The sequence below is a fragment of the Enoplosus armatus genome, chromosome 7 (assembly GCF_043641665.1).
Source record: "Enoplosus armatus isolate fEnoArm2 chromosome 7, fEnoArm2.hap1, whole genome shotgun sequence".
NCBI lineage: Eukaryota > Metazoa > Chordata > Actinopteri > Centrarchiformes > Enoplosidae > Enoplosus > Enoplosus armatus.
In genome coordinates, this window is record NC_092186.1 from 12,628,102 (window position 1) to 12,648,246 (window position 20,145).

A 20,145-nucleotide genomic window follows, 5' to 3' on the forward strand; every position below is an offset into this window, starting at 1 on the left:
TAACTTGAAAGGATTGTCACCGAATGTGTGTTTACACTGACAGTGAATACAGACCCTTACACCCATCTAGTGGCTACTAGAACAACTGCAGTTTCTGAACATCCCTTGATGTCAATGCAAAGCAGATGTTGCATTCTTTCTGTAACATATATTTCTGACTGGTGCCCCTACAGAGTGCGGACACAATAATATGAACACCTGTACAATGTTATGCAATAGTCCAGTATACATCAATCAGCCCCTGTTACAGTCTCAGCAACAACAAAAAAACCCACCATGAGCTTCATCACTAAGATTGAAGATTGCTTTAGCTATATTGTACAGGTGTTCATATTGTTGTGTGTATGCCCTGTATGCGCAAGAAAACATCACTGCAGAAGAAGAGAGGGCATGTGAAGCTAAGATCTTTACTAAATCACGTAATGCCGGAACTGATAACAACTATGTGATGAATATAGATAAAAGAGTTTTAAAAAAGATATTAAAAGTCAGAATCAGGGATTATGTAGATGGATGGGTAGAATTCAGAAAGGTCATTGTCACCAAACATCTCCAAATAAAAATGTCTTCATATACTGAAAATCTTGAAAACATCAAGACATGATAATGTCATCATCTTACATTGACAATGAATTAGTGCAAATCAATTTAATGTAGGGCTTCCAGCTGTGAATGAAATGAAATTGGCCCACATCCAAGTAAAATCACCATAGGTGCTGTCAGGTCCCATTGTCCCATTCCCTGTACGTGGAGCAGTCTCTCTCTTGTGTTTATCCAAATAACAGTAATAATAACTGAGATATTATATTCCTTTTAAGACTATGAGTGATGAAATAACACAGTATTTGGTGTCACTGTTGCTTTTATGAATAAAGCGTGTTGCAGCATAATTATTAACTGCCAGGTCCACCATGGACTGGAACAAAACAGGGCAGCAATGGACCTTTAAAGGGTTGCTAAGTCAAGGAAAACTTCATGGGTTGTGTGGTATCCTCTTGAGACAAGATTAGTATTTATTTATCAATATATAAACAGGATCAAGATCATTTAGTGCCATGCCTATGACTGTACACACTCCACTACAGTAGATGTCAGCATACACTTTCAACGCCACAAATATACAAAGAAGAAGAACAGCGGAACAAAGTATCGCTTCTTGTTTCTACCGGTTTACATAACTGGCGTACAGGCGGTTTGCTTCAAAACATTATGGCGTCGAGAAGAACAACAACAGCGCCAAGTAGTTTTAAAAATGCTTCCATCGACGCTAAAAGGTAGTCCTTGTCGTATTTTTTCCTTTCTTTAAAGCAAGTCTCGTGTATTTCGCAGATTTGTGGCCAGTTTAATTTCAAGAGAATTTGATGTAGAGTCAGGCTCAGACGTATTAACACGCTATGTATTATTTTATTTAGCAGTAACTTCACCGTTTTACACTGCCGGACCAGACGTATGTCTAATTAGTAGGCTATAAAAACAAGTAAATGTAGCTTTGTTCTTGTGAATCGTAGCAACAAAATAACTTAACGGTAGCTAAGCTAACATTATAGCTTACCTTCCGGTTTTGCTCGTTTTCTGAATAAAAAACGTCAACTTTTCTTTTGTAATTTGTGCTCTCATTTCTACGTTGTTGAATTTGACAACTACTTTATTTTGTTTGTTCTCAGCTCGAAAAGTGAGAGCAATGCTAATAAAGCCGCCAACAACAGTGGAACTGGGAAGAAAAGTGTTAAATGTAAGTATTTGTATAAGTTCATGAAGCATGGGGTCTGTTACCTGAGTCCGCGGACGTAACGAAGTGAATTGATGGTTTTAGTAGTGCTGTCACTAATCAGACATGAAAACATAAACATAACATGACATTAAACTATATTTATAAAGTTCCTCTACGAATTTCTCCCTTTAAAGGTAATTTGTCGCTGATATGAGGCATGCACAGATATATTGAATTAAGGTTAACTTCATCAATTTGTTTTCTTTCTTTGTTAATATCTTTAGCAAGTGGGACTATTGTCAAGTCTCGATATATGCAGGCTGCTGAGAAGACATCTCTTTCTAAGGTAATGGTGTTTTTTTGTATGTTCTTTCTGTTTTCATGTAACGTACATGTGTTACATGTTGTTATTGTGAGGATATGGACCGAAGCCGAAAACCTTAAATGATTAGTTGAATATTTTTTTCCTTCTGCCTCCCTTGTGTTTATGCAGTTCAGGTGTCGTAATTCTTTCTGTATGTTGTCACACTTTTGATGTTACACATTTGTGTCTCATTGCACCCCTTTAACCATTAACAGAGTAACTCACTGAACAACCAGTCCATAGCTGTGCCACCGAGGCCCTCCTCACCCAAACCCAGTGGTGTCAAACCAAAGCTGGGCACTCCACCAAGACGCTCGATGGCCCCACAGGCTCTAGCAGCATGTAAGAACTTCCCATGACGATAATTGTGAATGTGTATTGACGCAGCTGTTTAGGATAGATGAGTACATTTCTCATTTTAATAATGTCAATTTTTGTCAGTTGTTGGTATCTTGCGGTGAAACCCGGCATTGCAAAGATCTTTTTAATAAATTATTTCCCCTGTGTTCTGATTGAGCCTTTAACATTGTCTAAATGAGAGCTATGAATATTTTTCGCATATGTTCATGTTATCTTCCTCACAGCAATGATGTCACGTGAAACTGAGCCATCACTACTAGGGAAAAGTATTCTGCAGTCCACTTTCTCGGATGGACACTGCTTTCGACCAGATTTTGATATTTCAGTCATTAAAGGTAAGCTGATTTAAACCCCTAAAATGCTGAAAGTTATTTACAAATGGGGGTATCCTGTAACATTTTTTTAATCTTTCTCTCGAAGATAAAACAGTGATTGAAAATGCAGCAGAACCTGAGAGAAATCCAGAGAATGAGTCCATTGAGGTGCCGACATTCTTACTGGCCTACATCACTGCTAAGGTGAGTTAGTCTAACATATAAGTGTATCTGACATGCTGAAAAACTGCTTTCAATGTATCTGCTTTGTTGAATCAGTGTACAATTACATTTGAGATAAAACACCATCGTCCCATGCTGTATGAGTCCCATGCTGTATGAGTCCCATGCTGTGAATGATCTGGCTCTATCTCTTTGATGTTTGACTTAAGATGGAGAGCAATATTGCAAAGCTCAAGGCTGAGGCAGAGACAAGGATCCTGCAGGAGATGGAGGAAGAAGAGGCGCTGCATAATGAGGTCCAGGAGAAGAAGCGGCAGTATCTCCTCATGGAGAAGGAAAGGCTAGTGAATGAGCTGCTGGATTTGCAGGTCAGGAAACCACCTCATTTGTAATGACATATTTTAATATGTGGCCTGTTTTAAAAAAAAAAAAAAAATGTTATTGCATGTTGAAATAGCTAAGTGAAAGATGAACATGAATTTCCTTTTTCTGCTCCAGTGTGATCGCTCATGATTGTGATGACAGACATCATGTGAATGTTCCCTCCTTTCCAAGCAGCAACAAACATAGCTGAACCCATATTGAATCCAGTGCAGAAGTGCCTTATAGCTAGAAAATGTGTATTATGCAATATTTAAAATGTCCATCTGTATGCCAGAGTATCATAACAAACATTTGACAAATTTATCGCTGGAGACACACAGAGTATGAGTACATGATTCTTATGCTATCAATATTATCATTTTCCATCAGATTGCTGCACTGACCCCTGTGGCAGAAGCTACCAAGCAGTTCACACAGGACTACAAGTCTTTTGCCACAGCTGTTGACACCACCCGACATGAGCTGCCTGTCAAGAATTTCTACATTGACGGGGACAGAAGGGAATTTCTAGGTTGTTGTTGCTATGTTTAAATGTTATTTAAAATTTTAAAGTTACACAGAACACAATTGTTGATCATAAATTAATTAGTTTAACACTCAAAAACTCTACAGTGTCTACTGCTAACCTGCTTCATCAGGACTGTGTAAATGATCAGACTGTTACTGGTAACATAAGTTAACAACTTAAAAACTATAATCTGAAACTGATTCTTACCGTGGTTTATTTAAAATGGTGCATCTGATATATTCACTTCTCCAACACAGTCCTGTCCGCTTCAAACCAGTGAGAGGTGCACAGACAAAACAAATATGCGAGTAGCTAATGTAAAACAACCAGTATTATTCTGACTTTGCCAGATATTGGTGTGCTGTAGGAACTTATTGGTTGGAGTAAGAAATTGGTTTTCAGGGTCTTCACAAAAGAAATTTAATTTTAAACACTGTGCTTCTGGATTTTGACGATTTGCTACACAGGCTGATTGAAATGAAATTATTTTCTTTTAATTATTCTTTGTAATGTTGTGTGTGCTCTTGTAAACACCAAATGACACATATGTATTTTGCAGGAAGTTATGATAAATGTTATGATAATAATATCCACCTGTATCTACCCATTTTAGATAAAGCTGAGGCTTGCCTGAAGGAGAGTGAGACGTTGCTGATAGAGTGCACAGAGGGAGATCATGAGGACAACAGCACTTCTCTAGAGTGCCTTAGGGGCATGAAAATGACATCCAAGGACATCAGTCAGCAGCTATCAGGGTAGGCACATATATAGAGAACTGCTGAAAATACATGGTCATACTGTGTCAGCTTTTTGATTTATTATTACTCTAGACTTTCCCAGAGGATTTCACGGTGTGATATGACTGCTTTGTCATAACTGTTCAAGTCTTTAAAGAGATATTGATCTTGTATTTACATGGCGGAAACAAGATATTTACTTTTATCTTTAAGAAAGTGAATCCCAGCAAGTTTTCAGTAGCCCCTAAAAATGCATCCTTACTTTGACTAGGTTGCACTTGTACTCAAACACTGTTTTTTTCCATTTTCCTAGTGCATTTTCAGAGCTGCTGGAACTGTCATCATTGGTCTGCCGCCATACAATCCATGTCCAGCAGGCCACGGAGGAAGAACAGCTTGGCACTGCAAGAACCCATGAGCTCTACTGCCCCAAACAGTAAAGGATACCACTCAGCATGGGATACACAGTACATGCACTTTGGATACCCCTCCATCCCAGATTTTACCCATTTTTGGATATATTTGTACTATGTGTGTCTTGTTTTTATGTATACTGTCTGATTTATTTGCAGCTGTATTATGACATATTGTAAATGTCGAATAATGACTGATACTGTTTATACATGGACCACTGTTAATAAATTAAAAAAAAATGTAAATTGAACAGTCAAAGTGGGCATATCGATGAGAAGCAACAATATACAAGAAGGTAGTATTCCATTTTTATCTTGTGGTAAATACAGCTGCAAAACATTTAAATCTGAATGGATCTTACATCTGGGAGTTGGAAGGCGTGGACAAGTTTAGATTCATGTTTGCTTGATTAGGAAAACAATCACATGAATGTAATGATCTTATTTAGAAGCAGTGTGAAATCCCGTGTATTGAATGTTTTCTTGTATCCCCAGTTTGTTACAATTAAATTCAACACGAGAGGCACAAACTAGGGCTACACATTATACGACTACACATGACTGAATTCAAAGATCCTGCTATCAACCTTACGTAAACTGTCGTGTCCATTTCCGGATGTGACGTTTTATCAAAACAACGATGACACATTTTTATTGGATGATGCTGGAAAGTGACGACCGGTCTTTTCTAAACGACCAATGAACCGCAGGCGAGCGCATCGTCGCACGTGAGTACATGGGTATATTTCACATATTTAGCATTTTGCAGAAAATGGCAGCCTAAGTTAAGTCTTTTACTTAATGGTGAGAGCTTGCTTAGTGTAATTTATGTATTATCCGATAGTAGAAACGCCATTCGCGTGATATCTGTCGTTGGTAGCTAGGTAGCTAACTGTCTTAGCTAGCTAATGACAAACGTTAACGTTAGGCATTAGCCTGGTCACCACAACTTCAAGCTACTTAAGCTACAGCTATTAGTATGTTATGGTGGTAACAGGCGAAGTTACAACTGGTAAAACGTTGCTGTTGCGTCCTTTCTGTTTCATCCTTTTAGCGAACAAAAACAAAGGTCTCAGATATAGCTAAGTTAGCATACAGTTTGCTATTTCAGATTTAGATTTATTGAAGAAGGATATGGACTAACATTAACTTAACGTTCCGTATGGAAAAACAAAATCAGACCACATTTTCAGCTAATAACCAACATATTTCCCTCAAACAGCTCTCACACTCAGAGGAGGGGTGCACCAGCAGGAGGAGAATGGAGACAGAGGAATGAAGAGCAATGGCGAGGCCAAGGCAAAACACAGGTGACGGAGGTGGAGGAGGATGAGAGACGTGAGCAGCAGGGGAAAGAAACAGTACCCAGGGGGACCTGCCAGACCATGTGCCCCGCTCGTGAGCTGCGGGACCGTGAGGCGCAGAACCGCCTTCACCATTTTGAGATGTTAGCAGGCACAGAAAGAGATCGGCGGCCCAGGGGAGACCCCTTACGTGCTGTCAAAGAGTATTCCAGACCAGCGGCTGGTAAAGACTCAACGAACCCCACTGACCTCCGTCCACCTGGTGTGTTGCTGAAAACTGTGTGTTACCTCATTGATGACGTCGCTGCCTCCCCTCATCAGCATCCCTGGACTGAGGCTAGTAGTATTTACACATCCTTTCCCCAGTCACTTTTTACTGTTATGTAATTAATATTTGCTCAAGAAAAACTGTAACTCGCATATTAAGGGAGTTGTTCACTTAGAATTTAAACTATTAGCATTATCTACTGACAGTTCAGCGTTCTGAGTAAATATTAGGCTCTTGGACACCCAATGCAATTGTTCACCTTCAGAACACTTTTTTACAATGCACAAGCTGTGTGTTATGGTGCCTAACAAACTGACAAGATAGAAATTACGTATATATCTTTTGCAGAAAAATGTATGTGAAACATTAGAATTTATTCATGATTCTGACATGCCTGATTTGTTACTAGCCCAGTAAGAACACTGAAACATCGAAGTTGCAATCATGAATACATAAAAATAAAATTCTTCACAACATATATTCTTTTATTGAAATTTAACTTTCCTTCCAGGTGTACAGCTTTGTCTTTGATCGGCTGCGTGGTGTAAAGCAGGACATGATCATCCAGAGGGTGTCTGGGTTGAACTGTGTGGCCATTTTGGAGCAGACGGTGCGTTTCCTCATCTACGCCTCTTATCGGCTCTGTGGTGAGCCCCTGCGGTTCTATGACCCTCGCATTAATGACATGCACCTACAGGAGAATCTGAGCTGGCTGTTGGATTGCTACGCAACTGGAACAAGGCCACATCCCAACCAGGAAGAGTTCCAGGCTCTTGGTCTGCTGTACAACTTGGGTTGGTTGCTGTGTCTAATAGTTTAATACTTGAAAGAGTTTTTGCTTTGGTATATTTGCAGGTATGTCCAGGCATCATATATATGAAATGCAAATATGTAATAGTTCAGTTTTACATAAGCAGTCTGTTGATACAAAGTTTGTCTGTTGAGCAGTCCTTCCCTCAATAAGTTATCATTGACAACAAAGAGTATAAAGTGGAAAGAAGAGATTTTGTTAACATTATACTTAAAGGCAGGTGAACTAGAGTCTGAATTGTATCTAACTCTTTCTGCTCTCAGCAGGTGAAATCCTGCTTCTGAAAGATATTGTAATGCGACGTGATTAGAATAAAGTTTTCATGCTTGCTTTCTTTTTCCTCGTCTCCTCCAGGTTCAGCTCGTGCCACGCAGCACATCATGGAGCTCCCTGAGCGGCTCCGCAGCTCTCCCGCCATCACACTCGCTCTGTCCATCAACAGAGCTTTTCTGGAACGAAACCCCGTATGTGTGCTCCGATTGGCTCAGAGGTTGAATTTCCTGCAGAGCTGCGCGCTGCACCGTCACCTGTTGACATGTCGTAGAGATCTGCTGCTGATATACAGCCACGGATACAGCAGCCGCAACTGTCGCTTTCCTCTTGACAGGCTGGCTCGGCTCTTGTCTTTAGACACGTCACTCACAGCCCGACTCTGCCAGGCGTATGGAGTGCAGGTTAACCAGGACAACCAAGTGGTTTTCTCCAAGGCTGCTTTCACTGAGCCCGAACAAGGGAAACTGCATTGCAAACTGTATCACGACATAGTGACCGAGAAACAGAGAGACCTCACAGTTGGGAACATCATTCACGGTTGCGCTTGAGACAAATACAGGGAGTAAATCAGTAATACAAGTAATGTGATGCTTTATTGGTACACACAGTACAACTGGCAGGGATTTAAAGTCTAGTTTAAGGACATTTCAGTAGCGCTGCTTTTTTGTGGTTTCATCTTTGTACTCCTGTTGTCCGTCTATTGGATTTGAGCCGTGGGGCTTCCTTCTACGACGCTCAACGCCAGTATGTGTTACCAGTGAAATGTTTCAGATTATACATGTTCAATACAAGGGTCAGGGTTGTTGTTGAGCTAAGAGTCTGCCATGCTCTACCTGAGAGAGGTTGAATCCAAGTCCCTGCTTGGTTTCCATCCTCATCATGCACTTGGTGCCTGAATTACTTTAAGATGTGAATTACTTTTATATTGTGACTATAACCCGGTTATATTGATACTGTGTAAATGTTGTGTTAATGCCGTATTGTGTTCTTGTGTATTATTTCAGGACACCTGCTAGAAAATGTACTGTACAACAGTGTTCATTTGTTCTTATCAATGCAGTACCTCAGAAGCATTTCAATAAATTTTGTTACCTTTAAGAGAAATGCCTCATCCTTTATTTGAACTCTGAGGGACTTCACTGCATCTGAGCTTATTTACCACTTGAGGGCAGCAGATATCTGTCTAGTGCATCAACGCACTCCAACAAGAAGAAAAATGAGTGTCTAAACTCGAGATAATCCTGCTTCAAGTGTTTCTTTTACGTTGTTTTTGAAACTGTGTTTTCCAGCGTGGCAGTCTTGTGATATTTTCCAACGCAAAATGAACTAACTGCAGCCGGCAGATCTGATCTCTCTGAGACATCAACTGAACCCAAAGTATGCGAAATGTGCAGGTAATTTCTAGCGGTTCAAACGGCAGCCTCTGTGCTGCTCCTTACACTGGGTTAGTCATGCTCCCGCTGCACAGACAGAAGTGAGAGGAGCTATTGAAGTGAATGGAGCGCAGCCTGACGCCGATCGCCTCCTGACTGAGTCGCTGCTGTAGGAGCGGAAAGAGAGAGACTTGAAAGAGATCACCAGGAACAATCGGTGGAAGCGAGGGTTGCGCGGATTTTACATGTCAAACACTGCTTTACAGTGACATTTCTGCTCGCTGAAGTGGGAGGACGCTTACAATTTGTAATGCTGAAATATGAGAGAACGGAACCGGGGCGGGTGAAGGCACATGGAAGAGGACTGTCCGTGTACTCTGGGCTCTAAAAGGGGAAAAAAAAACACACGATTTGCTTGGAACTGGATTTGGCGAAGTGGGATGATTACTAAAAGTTGATCTTTGGTTCCGGACGAAGCTCTGCACACCTAACCAAGCTCAATGGATAGATAGAGTGAGAGAGCTGTAGACACAGACTGTTAAACTTTCATTTAACTTTTCATCAGAGTTGGAAGATCCGACCTCCTCCAGAGGGGAGAGCCGACATCCAGCGTTATCTCGGTCACTGAGGCCAAAATGTTGCGGTTGTCTTTGACAGCTTTGAGTCTTTCATGGACTTTGTTCTTCTGCAACGTGAGCAGAACTTGTGCACAAGAGAGACAGTAAGTAGCCTGTGTTGCATGCGTTGTCTCTGAAGTGTAGTGCAATGCTTTTAAACGCACTGCAAGCATTTCCGATGCTCTCAATCGGGAATTGTAATGTACGAAACACAAAATCTAGCCTCGAAGTTTCAAATAAAATGGAAAAAGACAATGATTGTTCAATTTATGTGACCTGTGGTCAGAGCAACATTAGCCTTTTAATTAAAATATGATCAGCAAACATCTTGATCCTTAATTTGTAATATTTACTGCATAATCAGTCTGTCCTAATTGTTTGTGACTGTTAGGATTATTATCACCTTGCCATTCATGATTTTTTAAGAGTTTTTCATTCACTACTGTGTTATTGGACCAGTTAAACAAAGTGATATATTGAGAGGTAGCCTGCACTGCTGTTTTTCTAGATAGGCCATGGCTGGAATATATGCAGATTTTTGAGAGGTTTTCTCACGCCAGTTCAGGTAATGACAAATATTAGAGGTAAATTCATGGGTTTATCCCTCCAGATTCAGGGGCAAAAAGAGGTAAAATTGAGTTCTGGCTTTTTGATGCCATCAGTCAGGCTGCTGTCAGTGTTAATAGTAAAGAGTTTAAGTTCTTCCAGGTTGTCCAGTACAGCTCTATGTAGCGACTTGACAAATAAATTTTGATTCACAAAAGAGAGCTTAAATCTTTGTCCAGTATTAAACAGCTCAGCTGGGGGTGAAATTTGGGCAAAAAGCAAAAGGCTTAGAACATAAAACCATGTGACTGAGTTAAAAAGAACTGACTGTTAAATATTTCACTTACAAAAGAAATCCTTATCAGGCACTGACCAGGTCTCAGCTGAGGACAAGAGTTGGGCAAAAACAATGAGAACTTGAGTACATCAGGCCATGTGACTGAAATAAGCATGGTCTCCACCACCTGATCCGGGCTCATCCAAGAGCTGGTTAAACTCACTGTAGATCAAACGCACAGAGTCAATTTCCTCGTATTATCTTCCTTCTCCCGAAGCCTTATTTTCCAGGGGATTTTCTCATGACTTTCTCTCTCAGGAACTGCAGTTGCCTCCGGCTGTAATGCTGTAGTGCTGTAATGCCAACCACCTGATCCTTCTCTCAGGCATGCAATTGGGTTTGTGTTTGAGGCTTTGCTCACTCCTAATTGATCTTCAGTTAAGTTTTCTGGGGGTGAGAAGGCCTATTAGCCTTAAAAATTAGAGTTGGAATGACTGGGTCAGGACTGAAACAAACAAGGAGATAGTTAAGCTTATATTGTTTCAGGTACATAGTCTGCCACATGTGGGTGGCATAGTTAACTTGGGATTGGCATCTGCTTTTCTCAAATCAACACATGCTGACGATATAAGTAACTGAATGATACTCAAACACATCACATCACAAGTGCTCCACACGCCCCTAACAGAGCACACTCTGCCGATTTAGTTATACAGGACCATGCTAACAAGAGCACCTATTATTCTATCTTTGTTACCTGAGGGATATAGCCTCTCTGTGCCAGATGGCATATTCTGTCATCCAAATAAAACTTAAATTGGACTCTTTTTTTCCAGACTGTTGATAAGCATCAAAGAATGACCTTTGCTCTGTGACCTCAGTGACAGGCTCCTTCCCTCAATTAAATGTCAGAGTGACTGTGTGGAATCTCAGTCGTTATTTTTCAAAACAGACGCCAAGCTTCTGTCAGAGGTGCCGGACCACCCAAAGAGAACACTAGAGCAGAAAGCTCATTGGCCGACAGGTACTGTGTCCCTGGCAACCATTGCAATTAAACCTGATCTGCTGCTGCACAAATCCATGTGGAATGTCCCTGTTTGTATGTGTGTTTTGTTGTATATGCGTGCACATGGATGTGCGTGCGGGATCAGGGAGAAAGTAAGAAACAGCGAGGTGGGAAATGTAACTTTATGTTTAGTTCACCTGTATGAACAACACTATAATTGCATTCACTTAAAATCAGGAGTGGTATCAGAGCCGGAGCGGAGAAGAGATGCACTTTTATTATTATATTATTTAATATGCAGTCTGTCCTCCTCATGTCTCTTTGTTCTCTGACCTCTGACCTCTACTCTATCTCCTGCCACCACCTCTCCCTCTGTTTTGCCACTTCTACTTTTTCTCTTCCCTTATGTCCTCCGCTCTCCGTCCATCTCACCTCCCTCCATCTCCCCTTTCTCCGCCTTCCCCTCCTCTCTCAGGGGCTACTTGGTCGCTGCGCCCTCAGTGTTTCGGGCAGGCGTAGAGGAGAGCGTGAGCGTAACCATCTTCAATGCAAAAGCAGAAACACGCGTCCAGGTGCAGCTGTCGGTGACGGGACAGACGGTCGCCCACAGCCACGGCTCAGTGCTCGGTGAGAACAAAATTCTGAAGCTAAGGTTACGCTGGCACAATGCATCACTTTTGGAGAGAAAACTTGCACTAACAAGTTGAGCTATGAGACACCCCCCTTTTGTGTGATTTATTCAAAGGACGTTGAGATCACACAGGCAGGCATGCTGGCAAAAAAACATAGACGTAGATTGGAGAACACACACAACGTGAGCCTGGCTGACCTCTGCCCTCACTGTGTGCTCCGGACCAGCTATGGTTTTCATAGACATTATCTTTGATTGGAGGCATCAGCTCAGCCCATCCCACCAGCCACTTCGTGTATACAGTGTGTGATTTGTTTGACAGCACCATTAATAGATGGTGCTAGCTCTACATCAGAGTGGCATAGAGACAGGCTGCAGCTGGATTTCCTGCTAACCCAGGGTGAACACCTCCAGGCAAACTCAACAGTCTAGTGGCTCTCATAACTGGATATTGATAGTATGTATACAGATGTTTACACTGATTTCTGACGACTGAGATATGAGTATACGAAAACTCACGTTAAAATGTCTCATTGTCTATTTCAGACAAAGGCTCCATCAAACTAAAGGTGAGTGTAACTGTGTGTTCAACTCAGTTTGCATGTGTTTTCTCCGCAGTGTCCTACAGTATGGGCATGCCGCTTTCCAGGGATGTTTAAAATGCATGGCGCTGTTTAGCGGTGACAGCTGCACAGTAGTGAGAGCCCCTTGTCCGTTGTGTGCACATTCCTCAGGCAACATGCAAATCAACACTAACATTATTTGTAATGCAACATCTGTCTCTGCTCATTCATTGGGAATAAGGTAACAGCCTCAATATAATATGCAACAGCTGTTGACGTGCATGTATGGTCCGCCGCCCCCGAAGGCTGGAATAGATCAATCTAGTATACACAACCCGATTCTTCCCCTCTGTCTCTCTCCCCTCCCTGTAACCTCCACCCTCATTCTCGTGAAATACAGTCATGTGTAGTGTGCTGTGTTATAGCTTGGCATCTTCGTCTGGTGTTTAAGTAGTTCTCTTCTTATGCTGTTGCTTTTGTTCCATAAAAATGTATTAAACATGTTGAATCAAGGTGAATCATCTTGAACTGTGTACAGCAGCTTAGAGTAAACATTTCAATCCTTCCCCCATTGACCTAATTTACTTTAGTTAAATCCAGCCCTGATCCACTTTGTGTTTGCCTTTGTGTGTGTGTGTTTATGCATGTGTGTGTGCATGTATGCCACCAGGTTCCCTCAGGGCTAAGAGGCCAGGCCCATCTGAAGGTGTGGGGGAACCGTCACCTCACCGAGGGAGGCTACATCTTCCACAACTACACCACTGTCACAGTGGAGAACAAGGGCTCGGCTGTCTTTATCCAGACCGACAAGCCCGTCTACAAACCCAAACATAAAGGTTCCCTCATAGTGCACCTGGTAGTTAATCAGTTAATCGCTGCACATAAATGCAGAGAATTGAGAATTGATTTGTAGGATTTTTGTCATAGAATAAAACTTGGTTAATGAAAATCAGCCAAAACATGCTGTCATGTTGATGCTGGGTTCAAACTGAAGATGGAGATAAGTGCTGTGATTATGTGATGCTGATCCTGGTTTTATGGTGTAGTCTGATTGGGATACAACATTTTAATCCATCAAATTAAATCAGACAGTCAATTTAAGAAACAAGAATTTAGAATTTGGTCCATGAGGACTTTCAGAAATACTAGATAATGTTCATATGCATGAAGGTTGTCTTGTTAAAAAGATTCAAACCTGCTGTGTTTTACAATATTGTGTTTCTTTTTCTGCCTTTAGTGCTCATCAATGTCTACACAGTCACCCCCGACCTGAGGCCAGTAAATGACAAGGTAATTCACCAGGTTGCACCTAAAATCATTGCAAACATTACACACCACGCCTGGCAAACGGGCATCTCTTTTTACATTATTCAGAAGTTACATTCACCATTTTTCCATATCTTGGCAATAGAACAACATAATATTTAGCACCAGCATACTTTTCCATCTCTAATTGCTGGAATTAAGAGGAGAAATCTAGTCTGCCGTGAGTGCAGAGAAATGTACAGTTACCTATTTACAGAAGCCAAGCCAGAGTCATTTCTCTTGGAATGTCAGCAATGGCTCCAAATATACTGTGCAACAGTGCAGACAGACGGTTTATTGATGTTTGCAGCTATAAAGGTCTGCTGCTGGTAAAGGGCAATACTCACTTTCACAGATGGATGATTGTTGGATAAGGAGGGAGCAGGGAGAAGTGTTGGGAAGAGGCATAGGATCCTCTGAAGGCTTTATAGTTTGCATCTTTGTATCTTCACAACGTCTTGTGCTTGTCTTTCTTTTTTTCAATTTTTTGCAGATTGAGGCGTATGTGTTGGTGAGTGGAGGCTGCCGGGACCACCCAGGGGACGGTGGCAATTTTAGTTCCCAGCCTGGTCGGAGATTACAGAGCAGAAGTCAGGGCAGCTCACCTAGATAACAGGGTGCTCTTTGGAACAGTACAAGGATAAACAACATGAAAGGAACCTCTTCTCCTCTTCTCTTCTCTTGCTTTTGTCTTCATCAGTCCCCCCACAGCCCCACACACACTGTGTCTCCCTCTCTACGTTACTCATTTATTGTCTCTCTTCCCAGATCTTGAGACGTTTGTAGGGCAAATAACAAGCGGCTGCTTCTTAAGAAGCTCAGGGAAGCCCACGCATGACTTATAGCTAGTGACAAGCACATCAATGTTATTTTACTACTCTCTTACCTGCAGCCTATGTATCACCTGAGGAAAAGTTGTAAAAGTATTTTGACAGGGATCTGAGACAGGAGCCAGGTCTCTGGGTCAAGTTCAGTTCAAGGACCGTCAGAGCCGACTCAACAATTACTATATGGAGCATTGCCACTGTTTAATATAGCAGTTCAGCACTTAAGCTCTTAACTCTGGTTTGTGAACTTTTAATTTGATCTCTCAGGATCCAAGAGGATCCAGGATGGTCCAGTGGAAAGGTCTAAAGTCTATCTGCTGTGGTGAGCCACATCTTCTACAACGTATTTGCACCGTCATTGTGCAGCCTGTAGATTCAAATTTCAGTGCAGTGTTTCTCTTGGTAATATTTTTAACTGAAGTGATGAAGCTTCTACCATTTTGGACATGCACTGTAATTCTAGGCCTGCTCATTTAATTCAGTTCTCTGCAGCTGTCATATTAGGAGTGGATATGGTTAATATAGGCATTGAAAGTGTTAACTGGATTTCTCTGTCCTATAGGGGTTGTGAACATGAGTTTCCCTCTGTCGGACCAGCCTGTGTTTGGAGAGTGGTTTATCTTTGTGGAGGTGCAGGGCCACACCTATAACAAGTCGTTTGAAGTGCAGAAATATGGTGAGGCCCCGCACATACTAGAGAGTTATACACAACAGTTTAAAGTATTGTTTATCAAGAGTACTTCTTTTTTTAAAATGTATTCTTCTTGTAGTAATATGCTGATATTCCATGTTTAGTGTATTTTCTTTTCTTTGTGGAGGAAATTAAACTTCAAAAGCTCCATTTTAGTGTTTCAGAAATTAATTTCATTTGATTCTAAAAGACATCTAGAGTAGAGGAGCAACATGAGGTTAATCTTTTTTCTTTTTTTTTTAGAAGACACTTTACTGCAATGAGTGCAGTTGTACAATGACATGATTTATGTGACATCACAACATCACAGAAAGCCACTAATAAGGAGCACAACAGATAATACAACAGAAAATACACAAAGTAGAATATGTAACTGAAGTAATATTCTGTGACCTCCCGCACAGTGATGCCCAAGTTTGAGTTGGTGATCGATCCACCGCACTACATTCGTGATCTGAACTCATGCGAGCAAGCCACTGTCAGGGCCAGGTGAGCCACTTAAAATTCAGCATTATTACACTCATTGTGCTTTTGATTTGGTTCTTGAGTCTCTGACCTTCGCTGCCTTGTAGATGTAGAAGTTTGACATGTCAATGTTGCACAGGTATACCTTTGGGAAACCAGTGGCAGGGAAGTTGACGGTGAATATGACAGTGAATGGAGTGGGCTACTACCGTCATGAGATGGGCCACCCTGTGATTAAAACCATGGAGGTCAGTTTATTTCTTCCCTGGTCAGTAGATATCCTGATACTGCGTGTTAATGCTGCTGTTTATGATTTTATCGCTCCCCTGCTGTTCTCAGATCAAAGGCTCTGCAAACTTCAGCCTGTGTGTCAAGGACATGATGCCCATGGATGTAGCTGATCACTTCAGGGGCACTGTGAGCATTTGGGCGTCAGTGACCAGCATAGATGGAAGCAGGCAAACCACATTTGACGATTCGACCCCCGTCCATAAACAGCTCATTGACATCAAGTACTCCAAGGACACACGCAAACAGTTCAAGCCTGGTCTGCCTTACAAAGGGAAGGTGAGACTGCAAAACTTAGCTTTTGACTCTGTGACACACAACTATGTACTACACTGTACTAAAGAAAACTTAAGCAGCGTTAATATTTGTCAGCTCATAGCTATAGATAACCCTCTGCCTGTAGATTGAGGTGACCTACCCTGATGGGAGCCCAGCTGATGGGGTGAGGGTGCGTGTCAAGGCCGAGCTGACCCCCAAGGACAACGTCTACACCAGCGAACTGATCTCCAAGGACGGCCAGGCCACCTTTGAGATTCCCTCCATCCCTACTGCTGCCCAGTATGTCTGGCTAGAGGTCAGTGGCTGTAGTAGCAGTAGCGAGAAGGTCATTCTTAGAAAATCCTATGAAAACTCAAAACATTTTATTTTTTGTTTGACTTAGACCAAAGTGACATCCATTGATGGCAAGACAGTGGGAGACCAGTACCTGCCCAGCTACCTGTCTATCAGTAGCTGGTACTCTCCCAGCAGGTGTCACATCCAGATTCAGAGCCCCAGCTCCCCACTGAAGGTAAGTGCTGCCTACAGACCTACAGAATCCTGGACTGATATGTTCAGCGTCAGTGTTGTTGCTTTGTGTTCAAACCTCACCTTCTTATACACATAATAATCTCAGCGTATTTGCATCTGTCTGTGCGCATAGGTCGGCCAAGAAGCAGAGGTTGCTCTCAAATCCACCTGTCCCTGCAACTTCACCCTGCACTACGAGGTGACATCCAGGGGGAACATCGTCTTGTCAGGCCAACAGTCAGCAAACCTCACAGCCTCGCACCGAGGAAAAAGGGCCACAGTCACCTTTGACAAGAACATTCACACCACCCACCTGCCTCCTTCTGCCCCTGGTAAGTATGTTTTATCCCCTGGACTTTAATAGATTAAAGATGTACAGAAAACCCTTCTTCAGTCCTTTTAGGATGTCTTTTATGTTTTTTTTATTCAATTTTTTCATATACTGGAAGTTAAAATATCTGAGCATTATGCCTCAAGAGGTTTATTAGTAGTTTCATTGTAATAGCAGTCAGCAGACCAGCACTTTATTAAAGCATCACACAGGCCCCCTATTCCCTGCGATTATCCTGTCTGTTCTTTTGAATGAGAATGATACAGTGTCCCAGCATCTTTATCACAGACGTCTTTAATATCAGATTACCAGAAAGTTTTCATGTCTCACTGTCTCAACCCTGTTGCCGTCACTCTGCCAGGTGTTGCAGGCTCCTCCTCCCAAGCCGAGATGGACAGCTGTGTGTTATATCTACATTTCCCAGTTAGCCACAGCATGGCACCCCTCAGCCGTCTGCTGGTCTACTACGTGAGAGATAATGGCGAAGGTGTCACGGACAGTCTGCAAATCCCCATCCAGCCCGACTTTGAGAACCAGGTTTGCATTGTCTTGTATAAGTATAAGGCTTCACTGTAAATATAGTGTCAGGCATTATTCCCTGATTTCTCCTGCCCGTTGATTTACTCTACACAGAAGGGCTTTATACTGATATATGATTTATATATATATATATATATATATATATTTATATATATATATATCAGCATTTTTCTCTACAACACAGTGAAAACAGAATAGGCAAAATCATCTTTATGAACTTTAATTTTTCCAGAGAAAAGCCTTTTATCTGTAATACCCTTTATTACCGCATATTAACATTAAGTTATTAAACGTATGATAACTGGGGCTAAGTTCCTTTCTCAAACATTGATGTTGGTTATAAATGTATTATTATAAAAATAGCTTTATTATGTGATAATTAATAAAAACCTGGAAAGAAGGGTGCAGTCTTTGTATACATTTTGGAGCTGAGCCCAAGTATCCATGCACCAGCTCTGTCCACAGTGTAATGTCTGTAAACAAACAGCTGTGTTGGCCTGGGAGAGCTCCTCAGTTCCTGCCTGCATTAGGTGGAGTTAACTCCCTGAAGTATTTACAGCTCCCTGGTATGCCATTACAACACTCTGTGTGTGTGTGTGTGTGTGTGTGTGTGTGTGTGTGTGTTGGAGGAGGGGGTTCTGAGGGCATGATTAGACAGAGGCCATGCAGGCCGCAGGCAGATGAGTGGGGTCGTGACAGGAGAGGATGACAGGTTACAGAGTGGTGAAAAGAGGGCAGCGGAACCGATTAACGGGGCTAATTTGTGACTGCGCGCTGCTGAAAAACAGTTTTGATGTGTGAAAGTTTATGGCCGACTCTCACCATCCCTCCTTCTTTCAAAGCCTGTAGTTTTCCACTCTGTCCTTATGTTTCTCACCACATCTTACTATTCAACACTGTAGGATTGATATGATACAAACATTGCTACTGACGAACTGTCAGGCAACACTGCCAACTAGTGCTGAAACATTTAGTCTAGTCATTGATTAGTAGGTCAGAAAATGAATCAACAACACATTTAATAATTGATTTATCATTTATGTCATTTATTGGGAAATATGCCAATCACTGGTTCCAGCTTTATATCTTTGTATGGGGTTTGGACTGGTATTCTGACAAAACAAGTAATTCAAAGATTCATTTATTTATTTATTTGTTTATTTAGCAGGGACAATGGACAGTCATTGCCTGTCCTAGAGTTAGCTGGAGAGCTTCAGCAGTCCCGGTCAGGCAAATCCACAAATTAATCATGGCATCAAATGTTATGATTCAGACAGGTGTGCAGAGAATAATCATCGTCACCCTGAGCTCTTGAAAATGGGCATTTTTCGCTATTTTCTGGCATGTTATAGACTCAAGGACTTATCGGTCTAAGAATTAATCAGCAGACTAATCAATAACTAAAATAATCATTCATTGCCATCCCTACTGCCAACCATTGGTTGAGGTTTGATGCACAATATTGTGGTTCTAAAGAACCTGTTGTTTAAATGCATGCTGGTCCATAGAAAGGCTCATTTAATGGCTGTCATATCTGTTGAATTATGTTGGTTGGTTTGCAGGTGTCTGTTTCACTGTCAACCAATGAGTCCATGCCAGGGGACCCCGTGACTCTGCACGTCAGAGGAGAAAAAGGCTCCTGTGTGTGTGTGGCCGCCGTGGATAAGAGCCTTTATCTATTAAAGCCTAACTTCCAGCTCAGTCCAGACAAGGTCGGTCCTAATTTTACATTCATCATTATGTCAATCTTAAAATGTGGCTTAATCTTTTATTAAGTTCAAGTGATGTAATTTCATTTCAAACTGAAAATCCAGCTTCATATATTTGTCTCTTTTGACGATTACTTTACATACATCTTTGCTTAGTCTAGAAGAATAAACATATGTATGTGACTATAGAATATAGATGTTAGAGCAGTGAATCTAAAGGTTAGTGTCACAGCTTTTGACCTTACTAATAGATGCTTTTCTTTCTGGATATTACCTCTCAAGATGTATGTAACTCAGAGCTGCATTTGTGTGTTTACATGAATGTTTTTTCTCTGTGCAGGTGTTTAAAGAGCTGGCAGATTTTGACGTTTCAGATGCCTTCGGCGTTCCCAAAGATGACGGACACTTCTGGTGGCCCGGGTTGTCGTCAAAGAGACGCAGACGGTCCTCTGTGTTCCCATGGCACTGGGACATCACCAAGGACGCACGCTTTGCTTTCACAGTGAGAACACACACTTAGTTAAAGAGCCCACGGTCATGGTACAGGGATCAAAAAA

At 41.7% G+C, this 20,145-nt stretch overlaps 3 protein-coding genes across 3 annotated transcripts in view; all 3 read left to right on the forward strand.

Moving 5' to 3' along the window:
• Nucleotides 1-1,209: 1,209 nt before the first annotated feature.
• haus8 (HAUS augmin like complex subunit 8) lies at nucleotides 1,210-5,435 on the forward strand. Its single transcript, XM_070909495.1, has 10 exons — nucleotides 1,210-1,274; nucleotides 1,665-1,732; nucleotides 1,996-2,057; nucleotides 2,291-2,417; nucleotides 2,660-2,770; nucleotides 2,856-2,953; nucleotides 3,142-3,300; nucleotides 3,686-3,827; nucleotides 4,438-4,579; nucleotides 4,875-5,435. Exons 1-10 carry the CDS (start codon nucleotides 1,210-1,212, stop codon nucleotides 4,999-5,001), a joined length of 1,101 nt encoding a protein of 366 aa, XP_070765596.1. The 3' UTR covers nucleotides 5,002-5,435.
• A 238-nt stretch (nucleotides 5,436-5,673) lies between these two features.
• On the forward strand, nucleotides 5,674-8,694 carry sac3d1 (SAC3 domain containing 1). The gene is made up of 4 exons (XM_070909486.1): nucleotides 5,674-5,702; nucleotides 6,197-6,614; nucleotides 7,058-7,340; nucleotides 7,712-8,694. The coding sequence occupies exons 1-4, from the start codon at nucleotides 5,674-5,676 to the stop codon at nucleotides 8,176-8,178; spliced, it is 1,197 nt and encodes a 398-aa protein (XP_070765587.1). The 3' UTR covers nucleotides 8,179-8,694.
• A 944-nt stretch (nucleotides 8,695-9,638) lies between these two features.
• Nucleotides 9,639-20,145, forward strand: part of cpamd8 (C3 and PZP like alpha-2-macroglobulin domain containing 8) — a 40,918-nt gene continuing 30,411 nt past the window's right edge. The window contains exons 1-17 of the mRNA XM_070908502.1: nucleotides 9,639-9,724; nucleotides 11,925-12,076; nucleotides 12,627-12,649; nucleotides 13,314-13,479; nucleotides 13,881-13,933; nucleotides 14,442-14,459; nucleotides 15,043-15,097; nucleotides 15,338-15,451; nucleotides 15,871-15,955; nucleotides 16,071-16,179; nucleotides 16,271-16,498; nucleotides 16,623-16,793; nucleotides 16,881-17,009; nucleotides 17,142-17,340; nucleotides 17,701-17,876; nucleotides 19,442-19,591; nucleotides 19,929-20,090. Coding sequence (XP_070764603.1) covers nucleotides 9,639-9,724; nucleotides 11,925-12,076; nucleotides 12,627-12,649; nucleotides 13,314-13,479; nucleotides 13,881-13,933; nucleotides 14,442-14,459; nucleotides 15,043-15,097; nucleotides 15,338-15,451; nucleotides 15,871-15,955; nucleotides 16,071-16,179; nucleotides 16,271-16,498; nucleotides 16,623-16,793; nucleotides 16,881-17,009; nucleotides 17,142-17,340; nucleotides 17,701-17,876; nucleotides 19,442-19,591; nucleotides 19,929-20,090 — 2,076 coding nt within the window. The remainder of the gene's footprint in view (nucleotides 9,725-11,924; nucleotides 12,077-12,626; nucleotides 12,650-13,313; nucleotides 13,480-13,880; nucleotides 13,934-14,441; nucleotides 14,460-15,042; nucleotides 15,098-15,337; nucleotides 15,452-15,870; nucleotides 15,956-16,070; nucleotides 16,180-16,270; nucleotides 16,499-16,622; nucleotides 16,794-16,880; nucleotides 17,010-17,141; nucleotides 17,341-17,700; nucleotides 17,877-19,441; nucleotides 19,592-19,928; nucleotides 20,091-20,145) is intronic.

Bases quoted from the DNA above. Each gene is read 5' to 3' on its own strand.
- haus8 (XM_070909495.1), top strand. From the start codon at position 1,210: ATGGCGTCGAGAAGAACAACAACAGCGCCAAGTAGTTTTAAAAATGCT. The intron at 2,058-2,290 runs GTAATGGTGTTT...AACCATTAACAG, and splicing joins AGAAGACATCTCTTTCTAAG to AGTAACTCACTGAACAACCA. The intron at 4,580-4,874 runs GTAGGCACATAT...CCATTTTCCTAG, and splicing joins ATCAGTCAGCAGCTATCAGG to TGCATTTTCAGAGCTGCTGG.
- sac3d1 (XM_070909486.1), top strand. From the start codon at position 5,674: ATGAACCGCAGGCGAGCGCATCGTCGCAC. The intron at 5,703-6,196 runs GTGAGTACATGG...TCCCTCAAACAG, and splicing joins AGGCGAGCGCATCGTCGCAC to CTCTCACACTCAGAGGAGGG. The intron at 7,341-7,711 runs GTTGGTTGCTGT...CGTCTCCTCCAG, and splicing joins TGGTCTGCTGTACAACTTGG to GTTCAGCTCGTGCCACGCAG.